Raw genomic sequence first — 27,907 nt, forward strand, 5'->3', positions numbered from 1 at the left:
AAAAATGCTCCTGGAAATGGAGGAAAAGGTGATTTTTATTTGGGAAAAGAAAGGGGCTGGTGTCAGGCTCTGTCCCCATCCCTCATCCCCATTCTCCTGCTCGGCTGGTGCTGGCTTTATACCAAGAGGGATGGAGAGCCAAGAAACACAGGCCAGGAGGGGGCTCTTGCCAAAAGCACCTGAATTCAAACCATGAGGCTCCAAACGAGCAGCCTCATGGCTTGGATTTGGGTCCCCACCAGCCCCAGGCTGGGTTGCTGGAGCTGGGGATATGGGGAACACCAGGAGCATCCCAGTGTCCACTGGGGAGCTGGATGGCTGCGTCCAAATCTGGTTTGAGGCCCTCATGGGAACAGCAAAAGCATCAAGAAGCTGACCTTTCTGCTCCCCTTTGGGCTTTCTGCTCCCTCCATGCTCTTCCATGCCTGGTCTTGGTGCTCCCCCAAGAGGGTTTCCCCCCCCCCCCCCCCATGGGTCTGGTCCCTCCCATCTCTATCCCCACACCCCCCACAACCTTCCTGTGTCTCCATGGTCCATCGGGAAGTTGGGGTGCCCTTGGCCTTGCCCAGTGCACAGCCCCAGCCCAGTGATGGAGCATCCAGAGCAAGAGCTAGGGAAGCTCTGCACCACCTGAGGGGGGTTGGGATGGGAGCTTCCCCCCCTTCTGCACTCAAACCCCACCACAACGTTGTGGGGTGAAGGCTCACATCCACCCTCACGCAGCTTCAGAAAGGTTTGGTAGCACTTCACACTCCCCCTCCTGCCCCACATGCAGGCTGTGGCTGTAAATACTCATCCTATTGCCCCGGGGTTGGGTGTAAAGGCACTTAACTCCCTCACCAAGCCAACAGGCAAAGAGGGAGGAGGAAGGAGAAGGGCACCATGGAAAGCTGGGGGATCCCTGGGGTCCCTGACCCACCAGTTTCTTCCTCCTGATCATTTTTGGTCCAGGGGTCAGTGGGGAACAGATGTGGTACAAAACAGTGATGGTAAGAGGTTGTGTCCAGGATGGAGAAGGGACCTTGTCCTGCTAAAGGAGACATCTCCATCCTGCTTTGTACCAACCACCTTGTCCCTAAAAGTTCCTAAAGAACTTTTGGTACCTTGAGGTCCCCCCTCATGCAGCCTGGCAGGTCCTGAGCACCCCCAAGATGCTGCAAGCACCCGCAGTCCCCAAATGCTGCATGAGCCTGACCCAGGGGGGATGCAGGTGTTCAGCATCCCTTGACAGAGCATCCCTGGTCAGCCAGGATCCAAGGGTACATCCATGACTACAGCCACGTCAGAGAAGCACCATGGGGCTCTCACGAGGGCTCTCTGCAGCCACAGAGCATCTCGCTCCTGGCCTCTTGCTTTAATTGCTCTTTGGCCCCCAGCCACTGATTGCTCACATTTGTGACTGCTTTCTTTGCAGTTCCCTGGCAGCTTCTCAGTTCCCTCCCCTGGTTTTAACCATCCCAACCTCTCATCTCAAATAAAAGACCTCGTGCCCTCGTTGCTGTCAACAGGTTAAGCCCCAAAATCTCCATCCCGGACGTGTCAGCTGAGGTCCCTCCAACTCACTGCAGCAGTGGGTTGGAGCGGGGCAGATGTTCCAGGTCTCCTTGGCTCTCTGGGGCTGATGCTGTGCCTCTCAGAGCTGGTCACACCAGGAGCATCCCAGACCCAAACTGGGGCGAAACATTAACCCATGGGTCAGCTTAGTGCCATCTGCTTGGCTCTGCGGCCGGACCCAGCCAGCTCAGGGAGGACCAGCCCATTCACCTCCATGCACTGTTCACCCTGAACCCTAAGGATGGCACCGCTGCAGCCACAATGCTGATTATTTCATCTTTGATAGAGCAGGCAGAGCCAATGCATTTGTCAGCTCTGCAGAGCCTCTCCTTCAACGAATGACTATTGTGTGGATGGTGAAACCAGTCTGCTGTGGGCTTTCCAGTGGGCTCTGCTCCAAGATGTGCAATAAAGTGAGGAGCTTGGCCACAACATCCAGGCAACGCCGCTGCTGAAATCACCATTCCCACTGCCAGGGACATCCCAGCTTTGGGACAGGGCTTTGTGGGCACAAAGGATGCTGATGGTGAGGAAACACATCGGCAGGAGGGGTACAGGAGCTGACTCAGCTCGCGGATGTCTTTATTTGAACTCTAGTACGGTTGGACAGGTAGAGGCATGCGAACAGGACAGACAGAAACGGGAGTAGTATTGCCTTGATCACAGAGATATGTAACAGCATTAGAAAGACACTGACCCTTCCAGGCCAGCCGGGTTCACCCCACCTCAGCCACCGATCGCTCCCCATCCCCATCCCTGTGCCCCAGCTGACCCACTCGTCCCCATCATCCTCTGGGGTCTGCACCTTGGGGTGAGCCCCCATGGGAAGGGGGTGATGGGGCAGCCACCTGCTCATGGCACCTCGAACGGAGCCTTTGAAGCCCCAGAGAAGGGTCCCCAGCGGCTCTGTGACGATGGAGGGGTCAGAGCGTGGATGGTGATGTCCCGGTGAGGCTCTGGAGCCGGAGGAGCGAGGTGCATCCAAAAGCAAGGGGCAGGGGGCAGGGGGCAGCCTGGGGGTGCACTGGGGACATGGGCAGCGTGTATGTGGCAGGGCTGGCAGCAGGCAGGGGAGCGGGGCCACCCCCAGCACCCCAACCTGGTCCCATGGCTCTACAGCACCGCTTGGTGGGGGGACCCGGCTGCCAACCCCCTGCCCCGGCCACAGAGCTGGTGGCTGGAGCTTTGGACTTCTGTGGTGGGCAAGGAAAGCTCCTCTGGGAGAGCATCCCTGGGGGCATGCATGTCCCGGCCTTGGGGAGAGCATCTCTTGGCCTCAGGTAGAGCATCTTCCTTTGGGGAGAGCATCCCTTAGTCTTGGGGAGAGCATTTCCTTTGGGGAATGCATCCCTCAGCCTCAGGGAGAGCAACTCCCTTGGAGAATGCATCCCTTGTCCTTGGAGAGAGCATCTCCTTTGGGGAGAGCATCCCTCAGTGGTGGCGAGAGCATCACCCTTGGGGAATGCATCCCTTGGCCACCGGGAGAGCATCCCTGGGGGAATGCATCGCTCAGCCTTAGGAAGAGCATCCATTGACCTCAGAGGGAGCATCCCAGAGCCTTGGGAAATGCATCCCTTGGCCTTGGGGAATGCATCCCTTGGGCAAAGCATCCCTCATCCTCAGGGACAGCATCCCACCACCTTGGGGACAGCATCCCTCAGGGTATGCATCCCTCTGCCTCGGAGAAAGCATCCCTTGGGGAGAGCATCCCTCAGGAACGGCATCCCTCACCGAGGTGCTGCCTGCATCCAGCCAGAGCTCAGGAGAAGGTGACCACCTCACCCTGGGGGTAACTGGAAGAGAGGACGTCTTGGCAGGTATCTGCAATTAAAGACACAAGGATTGAACACATTAGACACTGCTTTCATCAGCTGACGTGGGAGAGTGAGATTGGGCTTCCAGGGGACCAAACATTGCAGGGTGAAGAAACCAGGGTAGCTACAAAGTGAAATGGTTTTCTCCAGAGGGATAAAATGCTGCTATTCCCTCAGTAAATCGTGAAAAAATGTTTTACAAAGCCTCAGAAAGGACCCAGAGATGGAAACTTGGGAAACAACGTGGAGCCAGGCTGATTCTGGGGGTAAAAATGATGGGCAGAGGAAAGAAGTTGTCCCTGCTGCAACCCTCTCCTGCAGAAAGCTGCTCTTGACAAAAACTTCCCGAGCCAGATGTCCCAAAGCCAAGCCTGGTGCATTAATATCCCACAGTGTTTTTCCTTGTCCCTCTCATTCGTTGTCATTGAATTAATTACCACTGATTGGAGCTCTGAGTCACAACACTGCCTCTCCCCGTGTGCCAGGACCCAGCTTCCAGGCGAGGGGCCATCAGACAGGGAGACAGTGCCTGATCCACCCGATTAGGCATGGAGCTGCCCTTTCTACCCAGGGATTTGGCTGCAATCCCCCCCCCACCAGCTCCTGAGCAGGGCTTTGACCCAACTTTCCCCCCAAACACCAAACACAGCTCCAAAAGCATCTCATTTTCCCCAAAAGAGAGGTCTCATCACCTATCGAGCATCACTGCGCAGCTTGGATGAGCAGCATCCAGATGCAGAGGCTTTGCACATCCAGGAAAAAACCCTTGGGATTGAAGTCCCTCAACCCCAGGGCTTGCAGGAGAGGTCCCCACATATAGAGCTGCCAAAAGGACTGGTTTGGGAGACCCATCACCATCCCCCAGCAGCAATATAGGGACCGGTACGAAGCGGCTGCTGCAAAACCTCCCCACTCCTGGTTCAATCTCTTCTGCGAGCAGCTAAAAGCTCTTGGCAGAGCTTGTGGCCTGCTCGAAACACTCCCCATCAGGTCGATTGATCTCCCAGGGACACGACTCGGCTTTTAACTCCCATCTCCTCCCCGTTCAAAGCCATTTTGTGTGTGAGCTCGAGCCCTGCTGCCCTCAGCCCCCAGGGACCTGCCTTGGAAAGCAGCTTCCGAGCCCCGGAGAAAATTAGCACCACTAAAAATAAATAACAACAGTGGAGAGATTCTGTTCTCCTCGTTGTTAAATCACTGCCCCCCAGACAAAGCCACCACGTGAAAACCGCCCTCCTGCCTCAGCTTATTGCTCCTAGCTCCAGCGGCAGGTCCAGCCCTGAGAGCATCCTCGCAGCGCACAGCACCTTCCTCAGGTTCAAGCCATTCCCCTTGGCCTGTCCCTACATCCCTTGTCCCAAGCCCCTCTCCAGCTTTCCTGCAGCCCCTTCAGGCACTGGAGCTGCTCTCAGGTCTCCCCTTCAGGAGCCTTCTCTTCTCCAGGCTGCCCCAGCCCAGCTCTCTCAGCCTGGCTCCAGAGCAGAGCTGCTCCAGCCCTCGCAGCATCTCCACGGCCTCCTCTGGCCTCGCTCCAACAGCTCCACGTCCCTCTTGTGCTGCTGCCCCAGAGCTGGATCAGGGCTGCAGGGGGGTCTCCCCAAAGCACAGCAGAGGGGCAGGATCCCCTCCCTGCCCTGTGCTCACTCTGGGGGTGCAGGCACACACCGCTGGGTTTCACACAGTCCCACTTTCCGCTGCGAAGCTTCTCCCCAGACACCCTCAAGCGCTGCATTCACAGGCTGCCAGCCTCCAGCTGCTCCAGCACAATGTTTGGGTAGGTCCTACATTAACTCCTCTTGCTTTGCCAATGCACTTGCTTCTGGGTTTGCCTCCTTTTTCTTTCCCCCACATTGTTTGCAGACAAAGCTGCTGAAAGAGGAATCAGCAAAAGCCAAAACACTCCTGCAGGGATGGCCCCCATCGTCACCTCTCCAAGGCCACCCCAGGACACTTCAGGTCCTTTTCCTTCCTCCACTGACACAGGAGGGGTCGGAAGAGCCAGCAGTGCCTCATGGGGCAGAGCATCTCACTGTGCTCCCCACATGTTGGAGTTAAACACCTCCCGGCCCACATCTGCATCTCCCACAGTGCCCATCTCCATGGACCACATAACAATGGAGGATGTCAGGATGATGGAACAAAAGCCAGTGGCCACCTGCATCTGTGAGGACCAGAGATGCTACCCTGGGGGGCTGCACATCCACAAAGCCACCTCTCACCTTGGGCATCCTCTGCACCAGCCAAGGGCTGGTCCCCAGCCTTGTGTCGGCGCGGTGCTGCCATCGGGCTGATTCTCTTCCCACAGAAAGCCAAAGGATTATATGTTCCATGGCCACCAGGACATATTCCCTGCCCCAACCCGTCCCACATGAGGGGAAGAGCATGATCCACTCCCCAGCAGTTAGCAAAACATTTTCCAAGCCTCCATATACCTTCCCATGGGGGAAAAGCATAAGAATCCCATCCCCAGCAGAGGCTGGGGCACAAAGCCCCATCCAACCTGGCCTTGTGGTTTTCCACACCGGGCAACCAGCTCCAGTGTTTGGATGAGCTGCTTTGGGAGCCCCGTGGGGTGAAAGGAGAGGATGAGATCTCTTGGGATCTGTGGCTGCGTCTGCTCCAGGTTAAGTAAGAGACTGGGAGCTGGGAGGCACCTATTTATAAGCTCAACTGCATCTTATTTTGCATCTGCCTCTGCTCGCCCTGTTCCTCGTCAGCATGGGCAGGGGATGGGGTTGCTATTTATTCTACATTGGGTTTTATTGTCATCAAATAAGCACTGAGGATTTTTCCTGGCAGCGCTGGGGAAGCCAGAACCAGGCTGCTTCTGGGTAGAGCAATTACTCTTTTGACATCTTCACCTCCCGCCCCGCTGCCTGACAGGCCTTTGTTTTCTCAGCTCTCTCAGGCATCTCCCGAGAAACAGAGCAGTTGTTGCACCAGGAACAATTAATATTTGCATGTAACCCGGGATGGCAGCACGGCCTCCACGCAGCACCTGGGCTCCGAGCCTTCCAGGAGGAAGAGAGAAGGGAAAAGCTGCTGCTGAAGGGGGAAACTGTCCCCAAATCCCTCCAAATCCACAGGACGAGGCTGCTCTGGTGTTACTCCTTGCACCGCTGCTCTGTGGAGGCACTGGGGCTGGGTTGTTAGGGGGGCTGGATCTTTGTTCCAAAGTGCTGCTGGGCTCAGCAGACACACACAGAGAGGGATGCAAGGACTCAGCCTCAGGGCAGCAACACCAACATCGTCCCAATGAAGCATCTCTGATCCTGCTGTTGAGCATCACGTGCATCTGCAGCCATGACGGGAGGAGGACTGCAGGGCACTAAAACTCCCCCGGGTACCACACTGCTGGGCATTACACTATACATAGGCAAGGGGCACGTATATATCATAGAATCAGGCTGGTTTGAGTTGGAAGGGACCTCAAAGTTCATCCATGGCTCCCCAGCCATGAGCAGGGACACCTTCCACTAGAGCAGCTTGCTCCAAGCCCCATCAACCTGGCACCATGCTATGTATATGGTATTCACCATGCTTTAGCTGCATGTTCCTACTCAATCACAGCATCCCACTGAGAATAAAACAGCAGATCAGACCCAACACACTCCCTCCATCCCATGGAGCTGGTGAGCTCACTGCCCCGACAGTCACTGCACACCAGTTGATTTTCGGGGGGGGGGGTTAAATGCCATTTTAGGACTTGGGCATAAATCAAGCACCCTTCCTTTCTCTCCCTGCTCTTCCCCTTAGCTGGAACGTGTGTTCCTTGCCAGATCCCTAAACATAGATAAGTGGCTGGGAGGATATTCGGGGGAAGTATCGTATATTCTTGCTCTATTCTTATCCTATTCTCTAGGCAGCCAATTTTGGCCGCTGTTTGAGATAAAACCCTGAGCTCCAGAGATATTTAGTGGTCTGCTCTTCTGTTCCACTACAGCTCCTCATAGAGTGCTATCCAAGAGGGGATTAACCGCTGCCAAGTCGCCCCCAAAACCAACCCAGACCCCACCTAAAAATAACAGCATGCTGTTTTCCCCCTCCTGCATCCCCCAAATCACTTGCTCAGAAGGCGGCGGGGAGGAAGAGGGACAAGATGCGATGGGTTTCTCAACAGTTTGGTGCCTCCCACTGAAATCCCTCTGTCTCCCATTCGGGGCTGGGCTGGTTTAGAGGAGCTTTTTGCACATTAGTCATCCCTTCTCCCGAGTTGCATAACGCCACTGCTAAAAATTGCCTCCTACCGGCTCCATGTCAGCTCTCACACTCAAGCCTCGTCGCTCTGATGGGGAATGAAGGGGTTTTGGGGGTCCACCAAAGGCTTTTCCACACTGAGCAACCGGCCCCAGTGTTTGGATGAGCTGCTTTGGGAAAGGAGAGGATGGGATCGCTTGGGATCTGTGGCTGTGGATCTGCTCCAGGGTTAATCCTCTGCTTCCAAGAGACTCCAACCCCAAAGTCTGAGGCTCTTGATGTGCTGCTTCTGCAAGAGACAGGGCAGCAGCGCTGGGTTTTCATGCCTGGCTCATCCCCAAAGTCAGTGCATGACCTTGGTTAAATCATTTATGATTCAGAGACCACTGAAAGCAACCAGGGTGACCTTCCCTCTTGCATGGGCTGGGGCTATTCCAGCTCCTCCTGCTTTGAGAGGAGCAGCTCCCAAGGGCAGGATGCACCAGACAAGCACCAGTACGGTGCTACCGTACTCACGCCTTCACCCAGTTCATGGGGATTTGGGGTGATTCAGGAGCCTGGAAAGCTGCCCGATTGTTTGAGGTGGGAATTACCTTTTAATTACAGAAATCCAAGGAATGCAGCTACACCAAGGCACACCATCAACCCTGGTGCTGCTGGCGAGGGGGGAATCAGTCCCATGGCACAGAAACCACCACAGGATACCCTGGGCAGAGGATGGATGCTCATCCTAATTACACCCTGAATCCAAGCAGAATCCAACTGCAGCACCGGGTCTGTGTGGTGCTGAGCTGCTGCCATCAAACCCCATAATCCAGCTCAGGGCACCAAGGGTTTTTTGCCTCTTTTCTGCTTCCTTTCACCTCTGGCTGCTCTGCTCCCAAGGCTGAGGCAGGGGAAGGCAGGGAGGAAAGAAGAACAGCAAAATAAAGGCAAGTGCTTGTTGTTGGCCCCGTGTAGGGCTTGGAGGGGGGTGTTTTGGAGATGTGGTGACTGGCTCCTCCTGGCAGCTCCTTCAACTCAGTAGGGAGGAAATAAACCGAGCCAGATGAAGCACTCAACGCTTCCTCCTTGTGTAGCATCTCTTGCACTGTGCCTGCAAGGAGTTTTACTGCAGGAGGCTCCCGGTGCTCACCCTCGTCTAAACGGAGGGGAACTGAGGCACGGGGAGCCTGGGAAGGAGCAGGGGGCTCCTGCCTGTGGGATCTGTCAAAATGCAGCTCAGCTCCTTCAAGGTGCAGGGAGCAGTCATCCACCAAGGGGATCCTCACGCTGCAGCGTCCCCTGAGCACCAGCTCTGGGTTGGCTGTGATGAAAGGAAAGGGTGAGAGCCCCCAAAAGCTCCTGGGGCTTTTGTTATTCTTAAACAAAGCCAAAGCTAAGCTTTGCTCCCCATCCTCTGACTGAAAGTCCCCAGGCTCCAGCGCCACTGAGCTGGATGCACTCAGAGTAAGGAAAGAGGCCAAGAAAGCAGGAGGATGTCAGTCAGGGGCAGGGCTGCACCCACCAAACCAGCTCCTCTCAGCCACCCAAGACCCAGATGCCTCCAGAGAAGCAGAACTGGGATGATGGAGCTGGAAACTGGATGGCCAGCAGTGCTGGGCTGATCCCCAGAGCGAACAGCAGGGCAGGGAGAGGATCCTGCCCCTCTGCTGTGCTTTGGGGAGAACCCCCCTGCAGCCCTGATCCAGCTCTGGGGCAGTAGCACAAGAGGGACGTGGAGCTGTTGGAGCGAGGCCAGAGGAGGCCGTGGAGATGCTGCGAGGGCTGGAGCAGCTCTGCTCTGGAGCCAGGCTGAGAGAGCTGGGCTGGGGCAGCCTGGAGAAGAGAAGGCTCCTGAAGGGGAGACCTGAGAGCAGCTCCAGTGCCTGAAGGGGCTGCAGGAAAGCTGGAGAGGGGCTTGGGACAAGGGATGTAGGGACAGGCCAAGGGGAATGGCTTTAACCTGCCCGAGGGGAGACTGAGATGAGCTCTTAGGCAGAAGCTCTTCCCTGTGAGGGTGCTGAGGCGCTGGCACAGGGTGCCCAGAGAAGCTGTGGCTGCCCCATCCCTGGCAGTGTTCAAGGCCAGGTTGGACACAGGGGCTTGGAGCAAGCTGCTCTATGGAAGGGGTCCCTGCCCGTGGCAGGGGTTGGGGCTGGAGGAGCTTTAAGCTCCCTTCAACCCAAACCAGGCTGGGGTTCTATGAAATGAGCCAGAACTCAGGGGACCGCAGGTTTTGTTCCAGTTCAGGAATATCACTCAAAATCATCCCAAAACCCAACATATGTGATCAAAAAGTAGCAGTACAACAGGCAGTTGGGCACTCCAACCACATCCTCCCAAGGGTGGGGATCACCCAGTTCAAACCCAGCTCCCATCCCCATGGGGATTCTCTTCATAGCACCCTGCATCCATCTCAAAAGAGGATTCATCCCCCCATCCATTTAGGCATTGTTTTGTTGCAAGTCTCTCATTTCCCCACTATTCAACAGGAGTAGCACTTCCCCAACCACTCCTGGGGATCCATATTGCTCTCCCCACCACCTCCCATCTCCTCATGGAAGCATCCATGTCTATTTGCCAAACCTTTACCCCAACCTACTTTTTCTCCCCACACCCATGCCAGGGCCCTAGAACTTCCATGGTCTGGTTTTCATGGATGCTAAAGCCACATTGAGCCCCACAACCATCCCTGAGGCTGGACAGAGAAGCAGACACAAGAAGGGAAGGAGCAAGTGTGACTTAGGCAGAAAAAGGCACAAAACAGAGGGGAACTGCTGCTGGGCAGGGAATTGAGGTTTATTCATCTGTTGCCCCCAGAAACCTGAAGCTGTTTTTCAAACTCCGAGTTAAAGAGACCTAAAATGATACGAACTCAGCCATTTCCAGCACAATGAGCTATAATTGCATGAGTCAACGCGTCCTCCCTGCGTCTCTACCACCCTTTAACCCAAGTGCAAACAGCCCACGGGAAGGAGGGCTCGACACCAGAGGGAATCGCATGGGTTGGCCCAGTTTATTTAGGATGAATAAAGGGGGGGGGGGGAGAAGGGAAAACCCCACCTGCTCCAGGGATTGTCCCAAACACATGGAGAGGAGACAAGTTCCACGGAGACGTTACACGTCCTGCAAACCAGGCAGGGGGAGCACGGCGGCTGGATCGGGTCACAGCCCGCTTCTCAGGGCTGGAGATGTCCCAGCTCGCTCGGGCAGCGCCGCGGAGACCCGGTGTCACCGGGGAAGGGGGGGGCACAGAGCGACACGACACGGCACGGCAAAGCGGGATCCGGGCGGCGCGTTAGAGGATGGAGGGGACGGGAGAGCAGGGACGCCGCAGAGGACAGGGAGAGCTGCAGTGGGACGTGAGGGGAGCCAAGCCCACCGTGGATCCTGCCACGCCATCTATGCTGCTTAGGCTCCGGGATTTTCCATAGCCTTGGTGAAGAAAACGGGACAGGTTAGAGCCGAGCAGCCTCCTTCCTAAGGCTCGGAAAGCAAAGAGCACCAGGGTGAGCATCGCCCGGCCCCGCACCCCAATTCAACCCCCGAAAGAACAATCAAGATGGGTTTACTGAGGGCAGCCAAGCTCCTGGGATCATCCAGACCTTCCCCTCCCTTGCCCCCAGCTCCCCAAGCAGCGCCAGCCGAATCCAGGACTCCGGAGTCGCTGATGCTGGGAAACCAAACCGTTCCTGGGGGTGTTGGGTTTGGTTTCCCAAATTGCTCTGAATGAGGAATGAATCTGGGGGTTTTGTGGGCTGAAGCAAATGGGGAAAAGCAGCAGAACTCAAACATGGGATTTGGAAGGAGTTATTCCCCCGGCTCCCGTCTTTAAGCCGGCTGTAGCAGCAAGCTGCTGCTGACACCTTTCTGTATGGAAAGGAGCAGGTAGATGCGCTCATGATTTTCCATGAGAAACTGCATGGAAGAGCAGATATTTCTATTGCTTTAAGCACAAGAACCCTTCCCACCCCCTACAAAGAGCCAGAAACTGCTCCAGCTTTTATTGGAAAGCAGCAGCCAGAACAAATGCTCTCACAGGTCAAAAGCCACTTGTCTTTCTGGACAGAAACTACCTATTTGCAGTGAAAATTGGCTTTTTAGGTCTCTGCAGCAGCCCTGTTCAGACACGAGCCCCAAGAGCTGCTCTCTGGATCGCTGCAGCTTGCAGGGACAGCTCTGCTGCCAAGACACGGAAAGATAAGGATGGTCCCATCCAGGATGAGCCCTGCACCGTGCTGCATCCTCCCGGGATGAGCGAATCCAGCCCAGCCTTTGCCTTCCCTGCAAGCACCAGCGAGCGGGTGCATGGACCCGGGGAGGGGGGGGAAGGAGGGAGGCTCCTCCCTGACAGCAGAAAAACAAGGTGATGGATGGCCCCTTCGGCAGTGCCAAGCTTGGGAACCCGCCCCGCATCCCCCCGGGGACTTCGTGGCACCTCCTCAGGTTCTGCTTCCCTGCAAAGGCACCGACAGCGGGAGCTGAGGCGGTTTTAGGCTTGGATCAGGGATTAACGCTCACGGCATCACCCCCAAGGCGGATGCTGAGACATGAGCATCGTCTGCAAAAGGCTCCAGAGCCCTGTCCCTTTCAATCTGATTTTTATCCCCTTTTAATACCTTTTCCCTAACCATTTCCCAGCCGCAGCAGCCAGCAGGGATAACCCAGCCCCATGTCCAGGGCACGGAATGCCACCTGCCTAAACCTGTTGCTGACTTCAGCAAAGCTTTTCCTCTTCCCCCATTGGAAGCAGGAGCAGAATCAGGCCCCAAAGAAGAGAAGAGCAGTTTCCTTATTTCCTTTTTGGCATGAATCCATGCAGCAAGTGAGGAGAGAAGCGAGCGCAGCGCTGAGCCGGTGGGAGCAGGGGATGTTTCCCACTGAAGATGCTTGCAGCTGATGCAAAGAGCCCCTGCTCCTCAAATAACCCCCCAGAACCTCTCTCAGGCTCATCCTTCTGCAAACCTGGCTCTTTTCAAAGGAGCACGGAGGCTTCTTGAAGAGCTCGCACATTCCCCTGCCACCCTGAGCCCATGCAATGGGAAGCAATAGTGCCAAGATGAAACTGGTCCCTGAAAGCTTGGGGTTATGGATGGATCCGGCACCCAAACAACATCAGTTTGGCAGAGAGAGATGTTACAGGGCTTGCTGGCAATGCAAGGACCCACTGATGTGATTGAGCACTTTATAGGGATGCTCTTTGCCCTCTTGCTCAGATCACTGCATAGGAAAGGATGGCAATGGGCATAGGAACAGGGCCAAAGTCCTGCTGCCAGGTTTGATTAAGTCTCAAACATCGCAGTTTGGGGTGGCATTTTACAAAGATGCTCAATTGCCCCAGGGTCCCTCTGCAACAGGACTCCAAGGGCAAACCCGCCCCAAGCCCCACACTTCATCTTCTCCTTCAGTTTATTCCTAAACCACACTCATGGGAGCAGCTGGGAAGGAGCTCAGGGCTCCAGCCCTCAATGCCACCAAACCCAGGGCCAGGTGCCTCCACGGACTCAGGCAAAACACTAGAGAGTTGTGCTGTGCTAATTGCCACCAGTGCTGTTCCTTAACGGAGCCGGTATCCCAGTAACTCACATAGGTGCCAACTGAGGTCACTGGGATTGCTTTATATAGGGGTTTGTTGCCAAGGAGCCGTAGAGAGGCATCTTCTGAGCAGAGCAGTGGGGCAATGCCGTGTTGCCCACCAGCAGCCACTCGCACGTGCACGCTCACATATGCTTTGAGCCAGCAGCAGATGGGGACAGGGTAATGCAAGCAGGAGCATTGCCCAAGAACGCCTGTGCTTGTTGATAACAACGGCCTGGTGCTCAGCTGTGTGTGCATGGACTCACACGTGTGTTCCCGTGCAAACGTGGGCTTGTCCTCGCTTCATTCCCCCCTCCCTAACCCAAGCATCACTCACATGAGCATCCCCGCGCTCGAGCCCACACTGCTCAAGCCACATGCTGGTCACAGCCCTGCACTAATAGCAAGCAGCAGACGAAAAATCAGCTGTGTGATGCTTTAGGGTTTGGCAACCAAGCCAGAAATTGCCGCGTTGCCATGCTGAATGTGCAGACAACGGGAGGTGCTGCAAGAGCTGACCTGGAGGAGGGTAAATCCCCTTCCGTCCATGTAACCCCATTGCCTGTGCCTCCTCTTGAAATCATAGAATCCCAGACTGGTTTTTGTTGGAAGGGAGCTTAAAGCTCCTCCAGCTCCAACCCCTGCCACGGGCAGGGACCCCTTCCATAGAGCAGCTTGCTCCAAGCCCCTGTGTCCAACCTGGCCTTGAACACTGCCAGGGATGGGGCAGCCACAGCTTCTCTGGGCACCCTGTGCCAGCGCCTCAGCACCCTCACAGGGAAGAGCTTCTGCCTAAGAGCTCATCTCAGTCTCCCCTCTGGCAGGTTAAAGCCATTCCCCTTGTCCACTCTGGTTTCAATCACTACCTTTTCCCTAGACCATCATAACCCGTCTCAGCGGCATGGGGGATGCTGAACTCATCCTATGTCCATATCCCTCCACCTAAGCAGAGGACAGGGGTTCATGTGCCAAGACAGACCCATCCCAATGTGTCTGGGCCCCAGTAGGACACATTCTGGGGGACTCCTGAGCAGGCCTTGAGTGCTGAAGGGAGATAAAGGGTCTGGATATATCACCAGCAACAAGGGAGCAAGGAAGTACTGGAGGTACTGGAATGGGTTGCCCAAGGAGGTTGTGAATGCTCCATCCCTGGCAGTGTTCAAGGCCAGGTTGGACGAGGCCTTGGGTGTTATGATTTAGTGTAAGGTGTCCCTGCCCATGGCACGGGGGTTGGAACTGGATGATCTTAAGGTCCTTTCCAACCCTAGCGATTCTATGATTCTATAAGCAGCAACAGGGACAAGAAACACATGCCATGCAGCAATCCACTGCAATCAGCTTTATCTTCTCCAAGGCCCATGCCCATGGGGTGGTGGGCAGGGGTAACCTTTCTCTTTGAGCTGCTCCAATGAGACCAACCACTGGAATTGGGCTTGAACCATGATGGATGCTGAGATCTGCAGCATATTCCTGAACCAGCTCCAGCTCCCGATTTCCACAGCTTGTACAGACATCAGTACCTGTCCCAGGATCTGACAGATGGCCATCAGCAAGTCGGGCTCAGAACCAAGCTCATCTCAATTTGCAGAGCTGCCAGCATCCCAGTACCAGAACAAACAGCCTCAGCGGGAGATAAATCAGGATGAGGGAAGAGGCGCTTCCGTGGCTCCCGACGGCTGGGCACATGAGGCTGGCTTTGCCCTGCTCATCACCTCTGGTCACCACTAACCCTGACCACACTGGAGCATCTCACAGGGAAGACATCATCCCTGAGCTCCCACGGAAGCATCGCACCAGTCCATCCCCTAGAGGCCAAGCATCCCAAGCAGTGTTACAGCAACAAACCTTTGAGGGCCTCCAAAGCACCAACACCACGAGCCAACAGAGCTTGGTATACAGCTCAGACACAGCACATCATCTCTTCCCCTCCCTGGTCCCAGATATTGAGGCTCCCTCTTCCCAAAAGGTCTCATGCATCACTCAAGCCACTCTGGACGCCAGATCCACCTTTCTCCAGGTGAAAGACCAATTCAGCAAGGTGGGGGTAAGTGACCCATGTCAACATCTGGTTTAATGATGACATTTGCAGGAAAGACACCAGAACAGGCCAAGAAAGATCACCAAAATGCATTTTTGAATAGCTGCTGCCACCAGGCAAGGAGAAGAACCTCCTGGTCTCCTGCAACTGAGTAGTGTGATTTGGGAGCCCAGCAAAGCAGCACTGGATCCTCAGCTCTTAGATCTACTCTGTCCTGACTTCAGCAGGACCAAGCTCAAATGCTTCAGTTGAAGGGATGCCTGACTTGAGTATCTTGTAAGGATGAAGATCAGCACTGGGGTTCACCCTTCCACTTCATCCTTTCCAGTTCAGCATCCCCCCAGACTGGAGCAGGACCAGAGCCCCCTCACCCCGTTCCATTAACAGGCATTAAGAGATGGACTGCACAGGAAAAGACACTTCCAGGAAAAAACACGAGGCATTTCAAGGCAATATTTGTCTAGCACCCTCCTGCCCAAAGATGAGCAAAGCTTCGCATTTCTTCCCTCTTCCTAAGGGATGAGGTTGCTCAGGAATGCCAAACGGAATTCTTGATTTCCCTTGAAGAAGCAGCCAATTTGCTTCTACTAATGTAATAAATGTGATTGCCTCCAAACAGCTCCCTGTGTCCCAGAGCCCATCCCAAGCAATGCTATAGCAACAAACCCTTGAGGGTCTCCAAAGCACCAACACCACGAGCCAACAGGCCTGGATGTGCAGCTCAGAGATGCTGCACGTCATCTTTTGTCCTCCCTGGTCCCAGCTCCCGTGCCCCATTCCCTGTGAGATACTGGGATGATGGTACCAAGGAGGCAGAGGTAGGTCTTCATCCCACACCACCCTGGACACAGAAGACAAACTACAGAACTAAAGAACTGAGCTGTGTCTTGAGTTATCCCAGCATTCGAGGGTGCAGCTGGATCTTGTGGGTGAAGGTGGGGACTGGATTTACCCTGCTGGGGGCTGGAAGTCAGGCCCAGGGCACACTCAGTGGTGGGGCAGAGAAGGCTGGAGGCCGGTTGAAGGGATCAGGCTGAAGAGGAGGTTGCTTTGTCATGGGAAAGAAGAGGTTTGTGTTTTCCTGACTCATCTCCCCCACAGTTTCCCATTGGAAACCTCAACACTCAACTCTCACTTTCCAAACCCAGAGGAGACAGCCCTGCTGGCAGCCCGGTGCTTTTGGCAAGGCAGCACTTGACACATCACGGCTCCCCACGCTCGAACCCACCAGAAGACATCAGAGGGGAAAAGGAAGGGAAAAGCCTGTGGGTTCTTTCCCCTGCTGAAAAGCTTTTGACCACCTTCAGTCCCAGCCCCAGGAGGGATGCCCCCCTCACACCACTCTGAGATGGGTGATTGAAGCCCAAAGAGAAGAGCTGGAAGGACAGGAGAAGCTGGAGCACTGAGGAGCAAAGGGACAGTGCTGTCCCCAAGGAGGGCAGTGCAGCCAGCCTGGGGTCACAGACCCCAAATGGTGACAATAGGAGAGGAGAACTTGGGGGAGCAAAAAGCAAAAGTATAGAGCTAGCGGACGGACATGAAGCAGATGGAGAGGCAGGAGGACAAGTGGATTTGGGGAGCAGAGAACAACATCCAGGCAGGCAGATGGACATGAACCACTGTCTTGGGTCAGTGCAACAAACCTCCACCTCCCACATCAGCCATACCTTTCTGGATGCCTCCATCCGCCGCACAGGAGAAGTCGCCTGTGGCCAGCAGGAAGCACGTGGAGGATTTCTTGTTCTTATCCCGGGTGCTGGAACGCCGCATGGGCCGCTTCTCCTCTTCGGTGGGTGACAGCGGCTGCTCCTCATCCGACAGCACTACGTTGGCCTCACCGTTCTGTTTAGAGTCTGCAAGAAGGTGGCAGAGACCCATCAGCAGTCAAGGAACCCACAGGATGAGGCGCTTGGCGTGGATGGAAGGGTTTGCTTAGACCATGCAAGGAAGCAGAAGACCACTTTGGAAGTGGCCCAAAGCAGCACCTACAAATTCAGGTTGCCATGCCAGCCTGGACGTGCTAACTTAGAGTGACCAGGGGAGCAGGACCACGCTAGATCCCAACCCAAGCAGCAAAGAGCAGCTTTTACTCCTACTGAGGGTTATATACCCTGCAAAGCCAAGTAGAGAAGAAACACCCCTGGTCTTTGAGATCCACCCACCTCTTTGATGGGAATTAGCTCTCCAAAACTCCCACAGCTGAGATAAGGGCTGCTCAGGTTAGTGGTGAAGTGTTAATGATGGCCTCTGACTCTGTGGTTCGTTAGCTGAGAGGATGCGATGCTCAGTCTGGCCTGAGCTCCTGCATCAGTGGTGGGGTGAAGGGATGGGGTTGACCTGTTCCTCAAGAGCAGTTGGGATGCGTAGGCATGTGGAAAAGGGAGATTTGTAAAGGAAAACTGCTGTAGGGCATTTGGAGCTCCTTGTGTGCTCACAGGTGAAGGACCATCGCTGCTACACATGTGGCCAGACATGTGGCTGCTCAGGGCTGACCTCAGTGAATGCCACATCATTAATGTGGCACAACTTAGGGCACAACCAGGGTCTTTCCTGTGTCCTTGCTGCAAATTAACTCTCCTGACCTGAAGGAAAGACTGGCCAAACCCCAAACTTCAGCTCAGTCATGAGACCAAACCATAAAGAGAGAGGGGCTGACTTTGCTCCTGCCTGAGCACGGGATTTGGAGCAGCGCTGACCTTAGCAGGCAGGGATGCTGCATCTACTAGAAATGAATGGGGAGGTGGAGTCAAGTCCCAGGGAATATCCATGGATTTATCCTTTCTGGTGAAGCTTGTCCTGGTTTATGGTGGGAGGAAGCAAAACAAAATCTACCCCAAGGGCATTACCAGGCTAAGATGGGAACTGGGCAAGTGACCTCTGTCAGTGTGAGGAAGAGATGGGCTGGGTAGGGACACTTTGAGTCACACTATCGTGACTTCATCTATGAAAGCATGATTTGGCCTTTACTCCCCTGATCTTGCTCTGCAGCATCCTGGTCCACCAACACAGCACCCAACACCGGGACACCCAAGGGCCTCAGCCCTTTCTGCACCAAGATCTCACCAACCCAAGAGCTGGGGGCTGTATATCCAGCAGCAGGGCAGCTCTCAGGGACTCTGGGATACAGGAAACCAAAGACATTGCCTTGGGGGCTCCTCCTGGAGGTCTCCCCCTCCCTCTGCCCCACTTTGGGGGTCTCACCTGACCGTTTCCTCTCAGTTGCCCCCTCCTCTACCGCCAAGGGGCACGTGTCGCTCTGGGTGCTGTTCCGGGGGGAGTTCTCCTCGGATTTGCAGTAGGTCGGGGAGTCCAGCGGGGCTGGACGGGGTATATGCTTTTTCTTCTTCTTTGGCAGCTTCTGCTTGGCCATGGCCAATGAATAGTACATCCCAAAGTTATTGACAATGACAGGCACGGGCATGGCGATGGTGAGCACCCCGGCCAGCGCGCAGAGAGCCCCCACCACCATGCCCGACCAGGTCTTGGGGTACATGTCGCCATAGCCCAGGGTCGTCATGGTCACCACAGCCCACCAGAACCCAATGGGGATGTTCTTAAAGTGAGTGTGGTCGCTCCCACGGGGGTCGGACGTCTTGGCCCCAATCCGCTCGGCGTAGTAGATCATAGTGGCGAAAATCAAGACCCCCAAAGCGAGGAAGATGATGAGGAGCAGGAATTCATTGGTGCTGGCCCGGAGCGTGTGGCCCAGCACCCGGAGACCCACAAAGTGCCGGGTCAGCTTGAAGATCCGGAGGATCCGGACGAAACGGACCACCCGTAGGAAGCCCAGTACGTCCCGGGCAGCTTTGGAGGACAGGCCACTGAGACCTACCTCTAGATAGAAGGGCAAGATGGCCACAAAGTCAATGATGTTGAGCAGGTTTTTAACGAAGAGAAGCTTATCTGGACAGCAGATGATGCGAACCAGGAACTCGAGAGTGAACCACAGGACACAGACCCCTTCGATGTAGGTGAGGATGGGCTCCGTCTCCACTTTATGTGTCAGCAGGATGGTCGTGGTGTTGCCAACCACGAGGGTCTCTGTCACGTTGACGTCGATGTTGAAGGCCTCGTGTGTCTCCAGGCAGAAGGTTGTGATGGAGACCAGGATGAAGAAAAGCGAGGCAAAAGCAACTACCTGCAGTAGTAGAAAGCACATGGGCCATTAGCTGATTTGGGTCAACCCCTCCTGATTTAGGACAACCTCTCCTCTTTGGAGGAGAGCAGCAATTACGAACCACCATGACAACAACTTTAGGGCAGCCTGAGACACACTTCTGGTGTCACCTGCCTTTGGTCCATCTCTTCTAACCCCTGCTAGTGAATAGCAATAGTAAGGATGGGAGAAGTCCTCAATCAGTAAAACAAGCGCATCAGCCTCAAAACACCCCAGAGCTAAGCTGCTGCCACCCACTTCCCCAGGCATAAGGACTGAAAATGAGGAGGGTTCCCTGCACTGTCCCGTGAGTTGACAGCAAACCTCAGTGTCTGGAGCCATCAGTCCAGAACCTTTCTCCAAGTGTTATGATAGGTGCAGGGGAAGATGTGCTGGGCTCCAGATGTGGCTGGAGATGTGCCAGAAATGACAGTGATGGGGATGAAGGGAGACCCGCAGCACATGGGTTTGGAGCAAGCCTCCACTGGGAACACACATTAATAGGGGACTTTGAGAGGACTAAGTCAAAGATCTTTCCCTCACTTTCATCCCAATGCCCACCCAGATGAGACATTCACACCATTCACAACTGTGAGGTTTGGGGTCTGGATGTATCAGAGATGGCCCTTTGTCCGCTCCCTGCAGGGGTAGACGACGTGCCCATCAATGCTCCCAGCACTGAGAGGGCAGGACAAGGAGGAGAGGATAGGCAGAGGTCAGCATCCTCCTGCTGCCTGGGCCTGGTGTCACCCAGATACTCCCATTTCTCCCCTATGCCCAACCAGTGAGACCAGTTGGACTGGATGGAGACCTCTTATATCCCTTCTACATCCCCTTCACCCTGCTTTGCCTCAGATGAGAGTGAGAAGGGGCCAGCAAGACACAATGGAAACCTCAGGCTGTGTCAGAAAGAAACCACTTTGTCGTCCCCCCATCAATCCTGCTCAGCCTTCCCAGACAGGATGAGCTCATGATGAGTCCATTACCCATCTGCATCCAAAAGCCCCCGAGGAAAAGACTCCGGTCAGAAAAGCTCTTCTACCTTCCTCCAGCACAAAGGCACGGCAGGTTTGGCTTCCCTGAGCAGATCCCGCTCAGCACCCTTTGCAGCTCACACACCCGAGCAGGATGTGACCTTGTGCTGTCAAAGCCACCCGAGTGGCTGCGTTCTGCAGGCAGCGGCACCGAGACACAGCCCAGGTCCTCGGCTGGAGTGAATCAGCAGCAGAGACAGCCTGAGTCACGCTTGAGAGAAACCCAGCCCTGGCCACCAGCAGCGATGTGCCAGCAGCCCTGAGCCTGCTGGGAGCATCCTTGAGGGGTGTCCCCAAGGGCAAACCCATGTGGGTGCAGCATAGAGAGCTTCAGCCCTCCAAAGGTTTTCACAGCCCAGAAACCAAACGTACCCTGGGCTGCATCCCCAGAGTGGGAGCATCAGGGTGAAGGAGAGGATCCTGCCCCTCTACTCTGCTCTCGTGAGCCCCCACTTGCAGCACTGGGTGCAGTTCTGGTGCCCTCAACATAAGGAGGACGTGGAGCTGTTGGAGCAAGGCCAGAGGAGGCCACAAGGGTGATCAGGGGCTGGAGCAGCTCCCGTATGGAGCCAGGCTGAGAACATTGGGGCTGTTCAGCCTGAGGAAGAGAAGCTGCGTGGAGACCTCAGAGCAGCTTCCAGTGTCTGAAGGGGGCTACAAGGATGCTGGAGAGGGACTCTTCATCAGGGACTGCAGTGATAGGACAAGGGGTGATGGGTTCAAACTGAAACAGGGGAAGTTCAGGTTGGATCCAAGGCAGAAGCTCTTCCCTGTGAGGGTGCTGAGGCGCTGGCACAGGGTGCCCAGAGAAGCTGTGGCTGCCCCATCCCTGGCAGTGTTCAAGGCCAGGTTGGACACAGGGGCTTGGAGCAAGCTGCTCTATGGAAGGGGTCCTTGCCCATGGCAGGGGTTGGAGCTGGAGGAGCTTTAAGGTCCCTTCCAACACAAACCATTCTATGATTCTAAGGTAGGAATAAAGTTTAAGCCAGGCTCTAATTGATGGAGAAACCTCTGGAAGATGATTCTCCAGCCCTGGTGATAGACATCTGCTTGGGGATGTGCTGAGATGGTCCATGCCCCTCAGATAAGACCACACTGGACCACATGCTGTGATGTGGCTCCATGGGGGCAGCTCCAAAGGCAGCTGTCACCCATCAGCCGTGCACAAGTTGGGAAGCAAACCCAACAAAAAAGTGAGATCTCAGAGCAAGACCAGTTTAAGCAGACAAACACGTCCACACACAGCCAGAATAACCCACTTTGCAGCAGAAGGCTGAGCAACATTCCCGGGGTACCCTGGATGGGGAATCATAGGCAGACTGGAAGAGTAAAAACTTCAATTCAAGGCAACAGAAGAGGGAGGAAATTACCAAGGAAGAGAGTGAGACCCTGGAACGCTGGGGGAATGAAGCAACTGCTGCATGAGCCGTGGAGGTGAGAACTGATTTAGCCCCAGGAGCAAAAGCAGCCTCTAAAAATAGATGAATCAGGTTCACAGCCGGTGCCAGCCATCGTCCCCTGCAAAGTCAATGGTGCTGCTCCAGTTCTGTGTCAGCTGCAGATCCGACCAGAGATGGCTCAGTGCAGCCTTGGCCTCTGCTCCAAGCTCAAGTAACCCGGTACAGCACTGGAAGTCCCATGAAACCAACCCTCCACAACCTATGGGTGATGTACATGATCTCAACATGTGCTCAACAGTTTGAGATGGATGTTCCATGGCCCTAAAGGGGGTCACTGGCCTGGAATTCCCAATGGAAGCCAGGTTCAGGACCCCACAAGTTGGGTTGCAAAGGGATAATGAGGAAAGCTTGGAAGTAGAGGTGAAATCACAACCAGGGCAGCTTTATGTGGGGAGAAAAGGAGTTTTAAACTCCAACTGGGAGTTCAGGGACCAAATTTCCACTGAGGCTGGAAGAGACACAGGAATCGATGATCCCGTGGGATTGATGCTACAAGGAAAAGAGGCTGAAATCTTGGGGAGGAGAGTTTCTAACCACAGGCTCACAAGGCTGCCAGCTCAGGAGGTGCTGGGAGAGAGGAGCTGGAAGGAGGGAAAGATGGAAATAGCCAGGAGCCAACTGAGTCAGGGCCCAAGGGGCTGCTCCATGGATGAGGAGGAGCAGGGACTGGAGATACACAGCCCTCGAGTCACTGCTGTCAGAATGGAGGAAGAGGGTTCACATACACAACTGTGCCGCTCTCCTGCCCAGTGCTGGCAGGGCTGGGGAAGACCGGCTCTCCAACGCATCCCCAGGCCAAGCGTGGTGGTCAGCAGCGCCCCTTCTGCTCCAAAAAGGAACGGGGAGACTCTAAAATGGGGCAGCATTAAAGAAATGCCACTTCAGCCACCCCAAAACACCACGGCAGCACCATGAGCGTTGCACACGCAGAGATGCTCATGGGTTCCGGAGCATCCCGGTGACGGATGGTGACTCCAAGCCAGCAGCAGCTCCCCACATTCACTGGGTGCACTGGGCAGGATGCACTGCTCCGTGCCTCAGTTTCCCCTTTGCCGAGGCAGTTCTAAGCCATTGCAGGGCTATACTGATATTTGAGAGTGGGAAATAGGAACAGAAGAGACTGTGGGGGATCGCATTGCACGGCTACCATCCCTATGGCAGGGCTGAGCTGAGCCTTTACCCTGGAGCAGGAAGAAGGAAGTTGGGAGCTCCCAGTGCAGACTGGTCCCACTCCAACCCAGGGCTCACATCACAACCTGTTCCCTCTCTGTTCCCTCCAACACACTCCTGCTAAAGCAAATGCCTCTCCAAGAGCAGCTCAGCACACGGGAGAGGCAGAACCAAAGAACAGTGTGAAAAATCTGAGCTGAATTATTGTGCTCGGGTTTATTTTGGGGGCTCCTCCCTGTTTTATTTGGAGCTTTGCACCACTCAGAGCATCTCTCCGAGGTGATGAGCCCTCAGGGATGGGCAAAGGATCAGGTAACCCCTTTAAAACAAGTTAAGCTCTTGCTGGCCAAGCATCCTCTGCGTGTGTGTGTTGCTTTTGTGTTAGCAGCAAAAACACTGCCTTGACAAAGTGACCCCCTGCCCCGTGTGCTGCTGGTGGGTGTGAAATGCCTGCAGGATTTCTTACCATTGAGGGCTTTTTTTTTACACCTCTAAATACATCTAGAATTCATTTAGAGCTCAAATGCCTGGATGTGTGCATGTGGTGGATTGATAAGCTGTGTGATGGGGGATACGCACGCAGGGATGGGATGGGGTGGGGATGGGATGAGGTGGGGATGGGGGGGGGTGTGGGTCAGTGTGCAGCACTTTGGGACTGATCTAAGAGTAGCTGGGAGAGGAAACACAGGCACAGAATAGTGCCTGGGCCAGGCTGGGAGCCCAGAGATGCGCCTGGTTACGTGGGATACATCCTGAGCGTGTCAGTGTCTGTGGGTAAGGACAGTCTGCACGGCCAAGGAGGGTCACGGAGGGGTGTTGGTGCATGTACGTGCTCCTCTGTGTGTGTACACAGTGTACCTGGTCCTCAGGGATGTGTGAAGATGAGGAGGGTTGGAGGGGGCGGGTATTTGGGTGTTACTGTGGCTCAGAGCCTGTGCTCGCATGTGCTGATGGGCACCGTATGCCGCCTGTGGGCAGCATTGATGCTGTGATGGTGGGGACCAGGGTGATGGGACCAGGGTGCTGGTGAGGGTTCAGGGAGAGGTACTTGTGGAGAGGCACAGGATGCCCTTTGGGGCTGCTGAGGCTCTAGAAGAGGAGCACAGGCTCCCTAGGGATAACCATGAGTATTCCATCTGCTTCAGGGCCTGATCTGGGAGCCAGCAGGCACCAGCCCCTTCTCCCCACTCCTTACCTGGGCCATTAGATGCGGCTTTGCACACAACCCGGTGAGAGGAACCCAAGCAACCCTGCCTGTCCTGGAGCATCCTGAAGGTCCAGCAGGACTCAGCCTTGCCAAGGACTCTCCCTGACAATCCCTCATCTCTGTGTGCCCAGGAGGTGGGCAAAGGGGGCAGGGGATGGGTTTGCTCCCAGTTTCAGCCCAAATGCGATGCACTGGGAGGGGATGGGGAGATGATGGAAGAGATTTCCTGTAGGATGAGGTATGGCCAATGTGCCCCATCGTGGGAGGGGGATGGCTATGGTGGGGCCCACTAGCAAAGTCCATCTCCCCCATGGGGATGGAGAGATGAAGACACAACCCCCGGATCTTCCCATCCCACCTCCCCACTGTGTTTCAGGAGCTTACCCTTGCCGCCTTGGACGAGTAGGGATCCTCAAAGAGCGCCCACATCCTGGGCTGCCAATTCCGACAGCAGCCAGCCCCTCCGGCAGCCCCCGCCGCGCCTGGGGGCCTGTCATCCATGCCCAGGCGTTGCAGGGCCATCTCCCTACCCCCTTCCTCTTCGGGCTCCTCTCCACCAGCCCCTCCACCAGGCTCGGGACTCTCGAAGATGTCCAGGGCCTCTTCAGCATCGCGGTGCTGGCGGTAGGTCATCCAGCAGCACGGCTCCACGTCCGTCTCATCGATGCCCCAGTAGGTCAGCTCCTCCTCGAAGAGGGGTCCGCAGATGTCCGCGGGGCAGTGCAGCTTCCCGGTGCGGTAGTAGTTGAGCACGTAGGAGAAGATCCCAGGGTGACGGTCGAAGAAGAACTCGTTGCTTTTCCCATCAAAGTCAAAGTTGCTCTGGGCATCGGGGTCGGCCAACCAGGCCAGGCGGGTGCCCGGCAAAGTCCGTAGGGTGCTCTTGTAGGTCTCATGCCGGGTGCCCCCTACATTGATGGTAATCTTGTCCGAATCTTCCCCCTTGCCCATCTCTTCCTTCAGGCATGTTTTGGAGGGTGGTTTGTTCCCAGACTTGCGTCCACGGTAGGAGGAGACACACACCGAGCTGATCATAGATTTCGGTGGATGGGAGATGCACGCTACGCGCACCCTTCCTCCGGGCGAGGAGCTGGGGGTCGGCGGAGGCGGGAGATGGGGGGCACAGATGGGACTGGGGAAGGGGGGAAAAGGTGGGGCTCAGCCTTGGCTCCGGCCTCAGAGGGGAGCAAGCTGGAGCCGAGCCGGACACCGCTGGCTGCTGGGGGGCACAGCAAGGGGAGGCTGCAACCTCCAACCCCCCCTAAAACCACCCCCTAACCCCCAATAAAACCGCCCTAAACCCCAGGAGCCAGCCCAGCCCCGCCGGGCAGCAACAAGTGCGGCAGGAGGGGGCTCGGGGCGGCGGGGGGGGGGACACAGCGGCTGACCCGGGGGATGCGGACCCGCCTGGGGATGCTGCTGATGCTGCTGCCGCCGCCGAGGCCGGGCCGAGGGAGGAGGGATACAGGGGGTTGAGCCCCGATCCACACCGGGCAGCGCGTCCCCCACTCCGGTACCTGCAGCGCCCGGCGCGGGGGGGCCCCGCCGCCCGCCCCTCCCGCTCCGCTCCTCCGGTTCCGTGCTCCCTCCGCACCCCCCCCCCCCCCGGGCCGTGCTCGGGGAGAAGGGGGACAGCGGCGGTGGGGGGGGGCTCGTTCCTGGTTCCCGACCTGGGGGGGTGTTGATGGATGCGACCCCTCCGCCTCCCCTCCCGCTGCCCCACCCGGGCCCTGCCTTCCCCCGAGGGGGGGGGGGGGCTGCGACGCCGGGGGCCGCGCTCACGCGTGGCCGGGCCGGGGGGGCCCTGTTGCGCCCCGCGGTCGCTCCCGGGAGCAGCTCCGGGGCTCGGCGGGGGAAGCGGCGCCGCCGCCGCCCCCCGGGGCTTTTATAGATCTGGGAGCAAGCGGCGGGGTTACGGGAGCCGGTACCGCCCCGCCGGGGGGGCCGGGGACCCCCCCCCCCCGAGCCCCAGCGCCCCGCTTCACAGCCCCCCGCTGCGCCCCCCGCCCGCCTTCATCCCTCCATCCCTCCCTCCCAGCCACGCTCCTCCATCCCGCATCCCTCCCTCCTCCCCGCATCCCTCCGCCCCGGCCCCCCACCCCGGCCCCCCGCGCCCCCAGGCCCCGCTCACCTCCCCGCGGCTGCGGGTGAGGGTCTCGGGGCTCGGTGTCAGCGAGGAGTGAACCCCGGACACCCCGGCTCCGCTTCGCGCCGGAGGGGAAATGCAGCCCGGAGCTGCCTGCGGATCCGGAGCCAGCTCTTGGCAGAGGCTCGAGCAGATCCCATCCCTCCCTGGCTCGCAATCCCTCGCTCACCGGGAGGTCAGGAGAGACCGACCCCGAGCGCGGAGCCGTGGCCGGTGGGGAGCCGGGTGCCTGCGGACAGACCAGACGCCCCCTTCCCTCCCATCACCCTCCCTCAGCATCTCCTCGTCCTCTTTCAGCTCTCGAGTGGAAGATGCCCCTTCCCCACGGCTGCACCCCGACGCTGGGAGCAGGGTACCAACCACCCCAGTACCAGGGGCCCTTCCCCTAAACCCTCCTCCCTGGGGGGGGTCTTGCACCCCCGGGGGGCTGGGGATGCTCAGCCCATCTCCTGGGGATGCTCAGCCCCATCTCCTGGGGATGCTCAGCCCCATCTCCTCGGGCTGGGGAGGAGGTGAAGAGCTGCGGTGGCCCAGGGGACAAGGCTGTCACCACGGTGAAGACCCAAGGGACCCCATGCTGCCAGGGTGAGGAGGTGCAGGTGCGCCCTTTGGGGTCACAGATAGGATCCAAGCCCAGCACAGGCCCGCTATTGAGGTGTCAGGGGGTGAACCGGGGGGGGGTCAGCACTTGGATAACAGAGTCCTCGGTGCAGGGTGAAGGGACAGTGAGTGGGGGATGCTGCCCCACTCCAGCATCCCCCTCTGCACCTCCCCAGCCTCTGAGCATCCCCCCATGTCCCTCCGCACCCCCTGCCCCAGTCTGTCCCCTCGGTGCCACGCTCGCCCCTTACTGGGGGTGCTGGGGGGGTGACTGGGGGCAAAGCTCCACCCAAAACCACTACCACGAGGCGTTGAGAGCCGCGCTTCAGATCTTACCCCCAAGAGAGCCCTGCTCCAAGAGTAACTGCAACAGCTTCCAGGGCCGGATCCTGAGCGGGGGGAGGCTGGGGTAGCTCCACACCCAAACCACCCGGGGCTGCACCAGCGGGAGAGATCGGAGCCCCAGGGAAAACCGTGCTGGAAAGATGGAGCCTTGCATCACCGGGCAGGCATTGCAGCTCAGCTCCTCATCCCCGCAGCGCGGGCTCGGCCGGGAGGGAAGGAATGCAGCGACCTGCTGCTAATATTTCATCCCGGTGGCTTTCATCCCATGGAGATCTTGGTGTACCCAAGCATGGCTGATCCCGGGGTGGGAGGAGGTGGCCAGGCAGACAAATGGGTTGTATCTGGGGAAGGAAGAGATCTTTAAGCCAGCAACACCCGCCCAAAGCTGTCTGCTCTCGAAATATGCCTTCGGATTGTTAATGTCCATGAAAAAAAAAACCAGAAAGGAAAAGAGAGAAAAAATAGAAAAAGCTTTGATAAAAAAGGGCCTTTTTGGAGCAAGAGGGAGTCACTTCTGCAGGGGCCTCCTGCAAGGCTGAAGGCATCTCAGATAACATCCACAGCGGGATGCACTGAAGAGCAGGTGGGTCCCCCAGCCCTCAGGTGGGTCCTGAGGATGGGTAGGGG

General features: G+C 56.7%; 1 protein-coding gene across 4 annotated transcripts; it reads right to left on the bottom strand.

The window, feature by feature from the left end:
* Positions 1 to 2,106: 2,106 nt before the first annotated feature.
* Positions 2,107 to 27,907, bottom strand: KCNC4 (potassium voltage-gated channel subfamily C member 4). 4 transcript variants are annotated; one of them, XM_061442539.1, is made up of 6 exons: positions 27,272 to 27,906; positions 26,321 to 26,586; positions 24,574 to 25,321; positions 18,364 to 19,300; positions 16,830 to 17,015; positions 10,757 to 10,982 (listed from the first exon to the last, which is right to left on the bottom strand). In XM_061442539.1, the coding sequence occupies exons 3-6, from the start codon at positions 25,222 to 25,224 to the stop codon at positions 10,846 to 10,848; spliced, it is 1,911 nt and encodes a 636-aa protein (XP_061298523.1). In that variant the 5' UTR covers positions 25,225 to 25,321; positions 26,321 to 26,586; positions 27,272 to 27,906; the 3' UTR covers positions 10,757 to 10,845. The 4 variants fall into 4 exon arrangements, with proteins under 4 accessions (XP_061298525.1, XP_061298523.1, XP_061298524.1 ...); XM_061442541.1 differs by lacking the exons at positions 10,757 to 10,982; positions 27,272 to 27,906 and adding an exon at positions 2,107 to 3,375 and having other exon boundaries at positions 26,321 to 26,806; XM_061442540.1 differs by lacking the exon at positions 26,321 to 26,586 and having other exon boundaries at positions 27,272 to 27,907.

Source organism: Pezoporus flaviventris, unplaced genomic scaffold (assembly GCF_033815535.1).
Source record: "Pezoporus flaviventris isolate CSIRO_AGI_PZ_B2104156 unplaced genomic scaffold, CSIRO_AGI_Pfla_v1 ptg000228l, whole genome shotgun sequence".
NCBI classification, from domain to species: Eukaryota; Metazoa; Chordata; class Aves; order Psittaciformes; family Psittacidae; genus Pezoporus; species Pezoporus flaviventris.

Coding starts and splice junctions, on each gene's coding strand:
- KCNC4 (XM_061442540.1), bottom strand. CDS start 25,224: ATGATCAGCTCGGTGTGTGTCTCCTCCTACCGTGGACGCAAGTCTGGG. Junction 19,301..24,573: donor ACTCGTCCAAGGCGGCAAGG/GTAAGCTCCTGA, acceptor CTACTACTGCAG/GTAGTTGCTTTTGCCTCGCT. Junction 17,016..18,363: donor AACTGAGAGGAAACGGTCAG/GTGAGACCCCCA, acceptor ACCTTCTTGCAG/ACTCTAAACAGAACGGTGAG.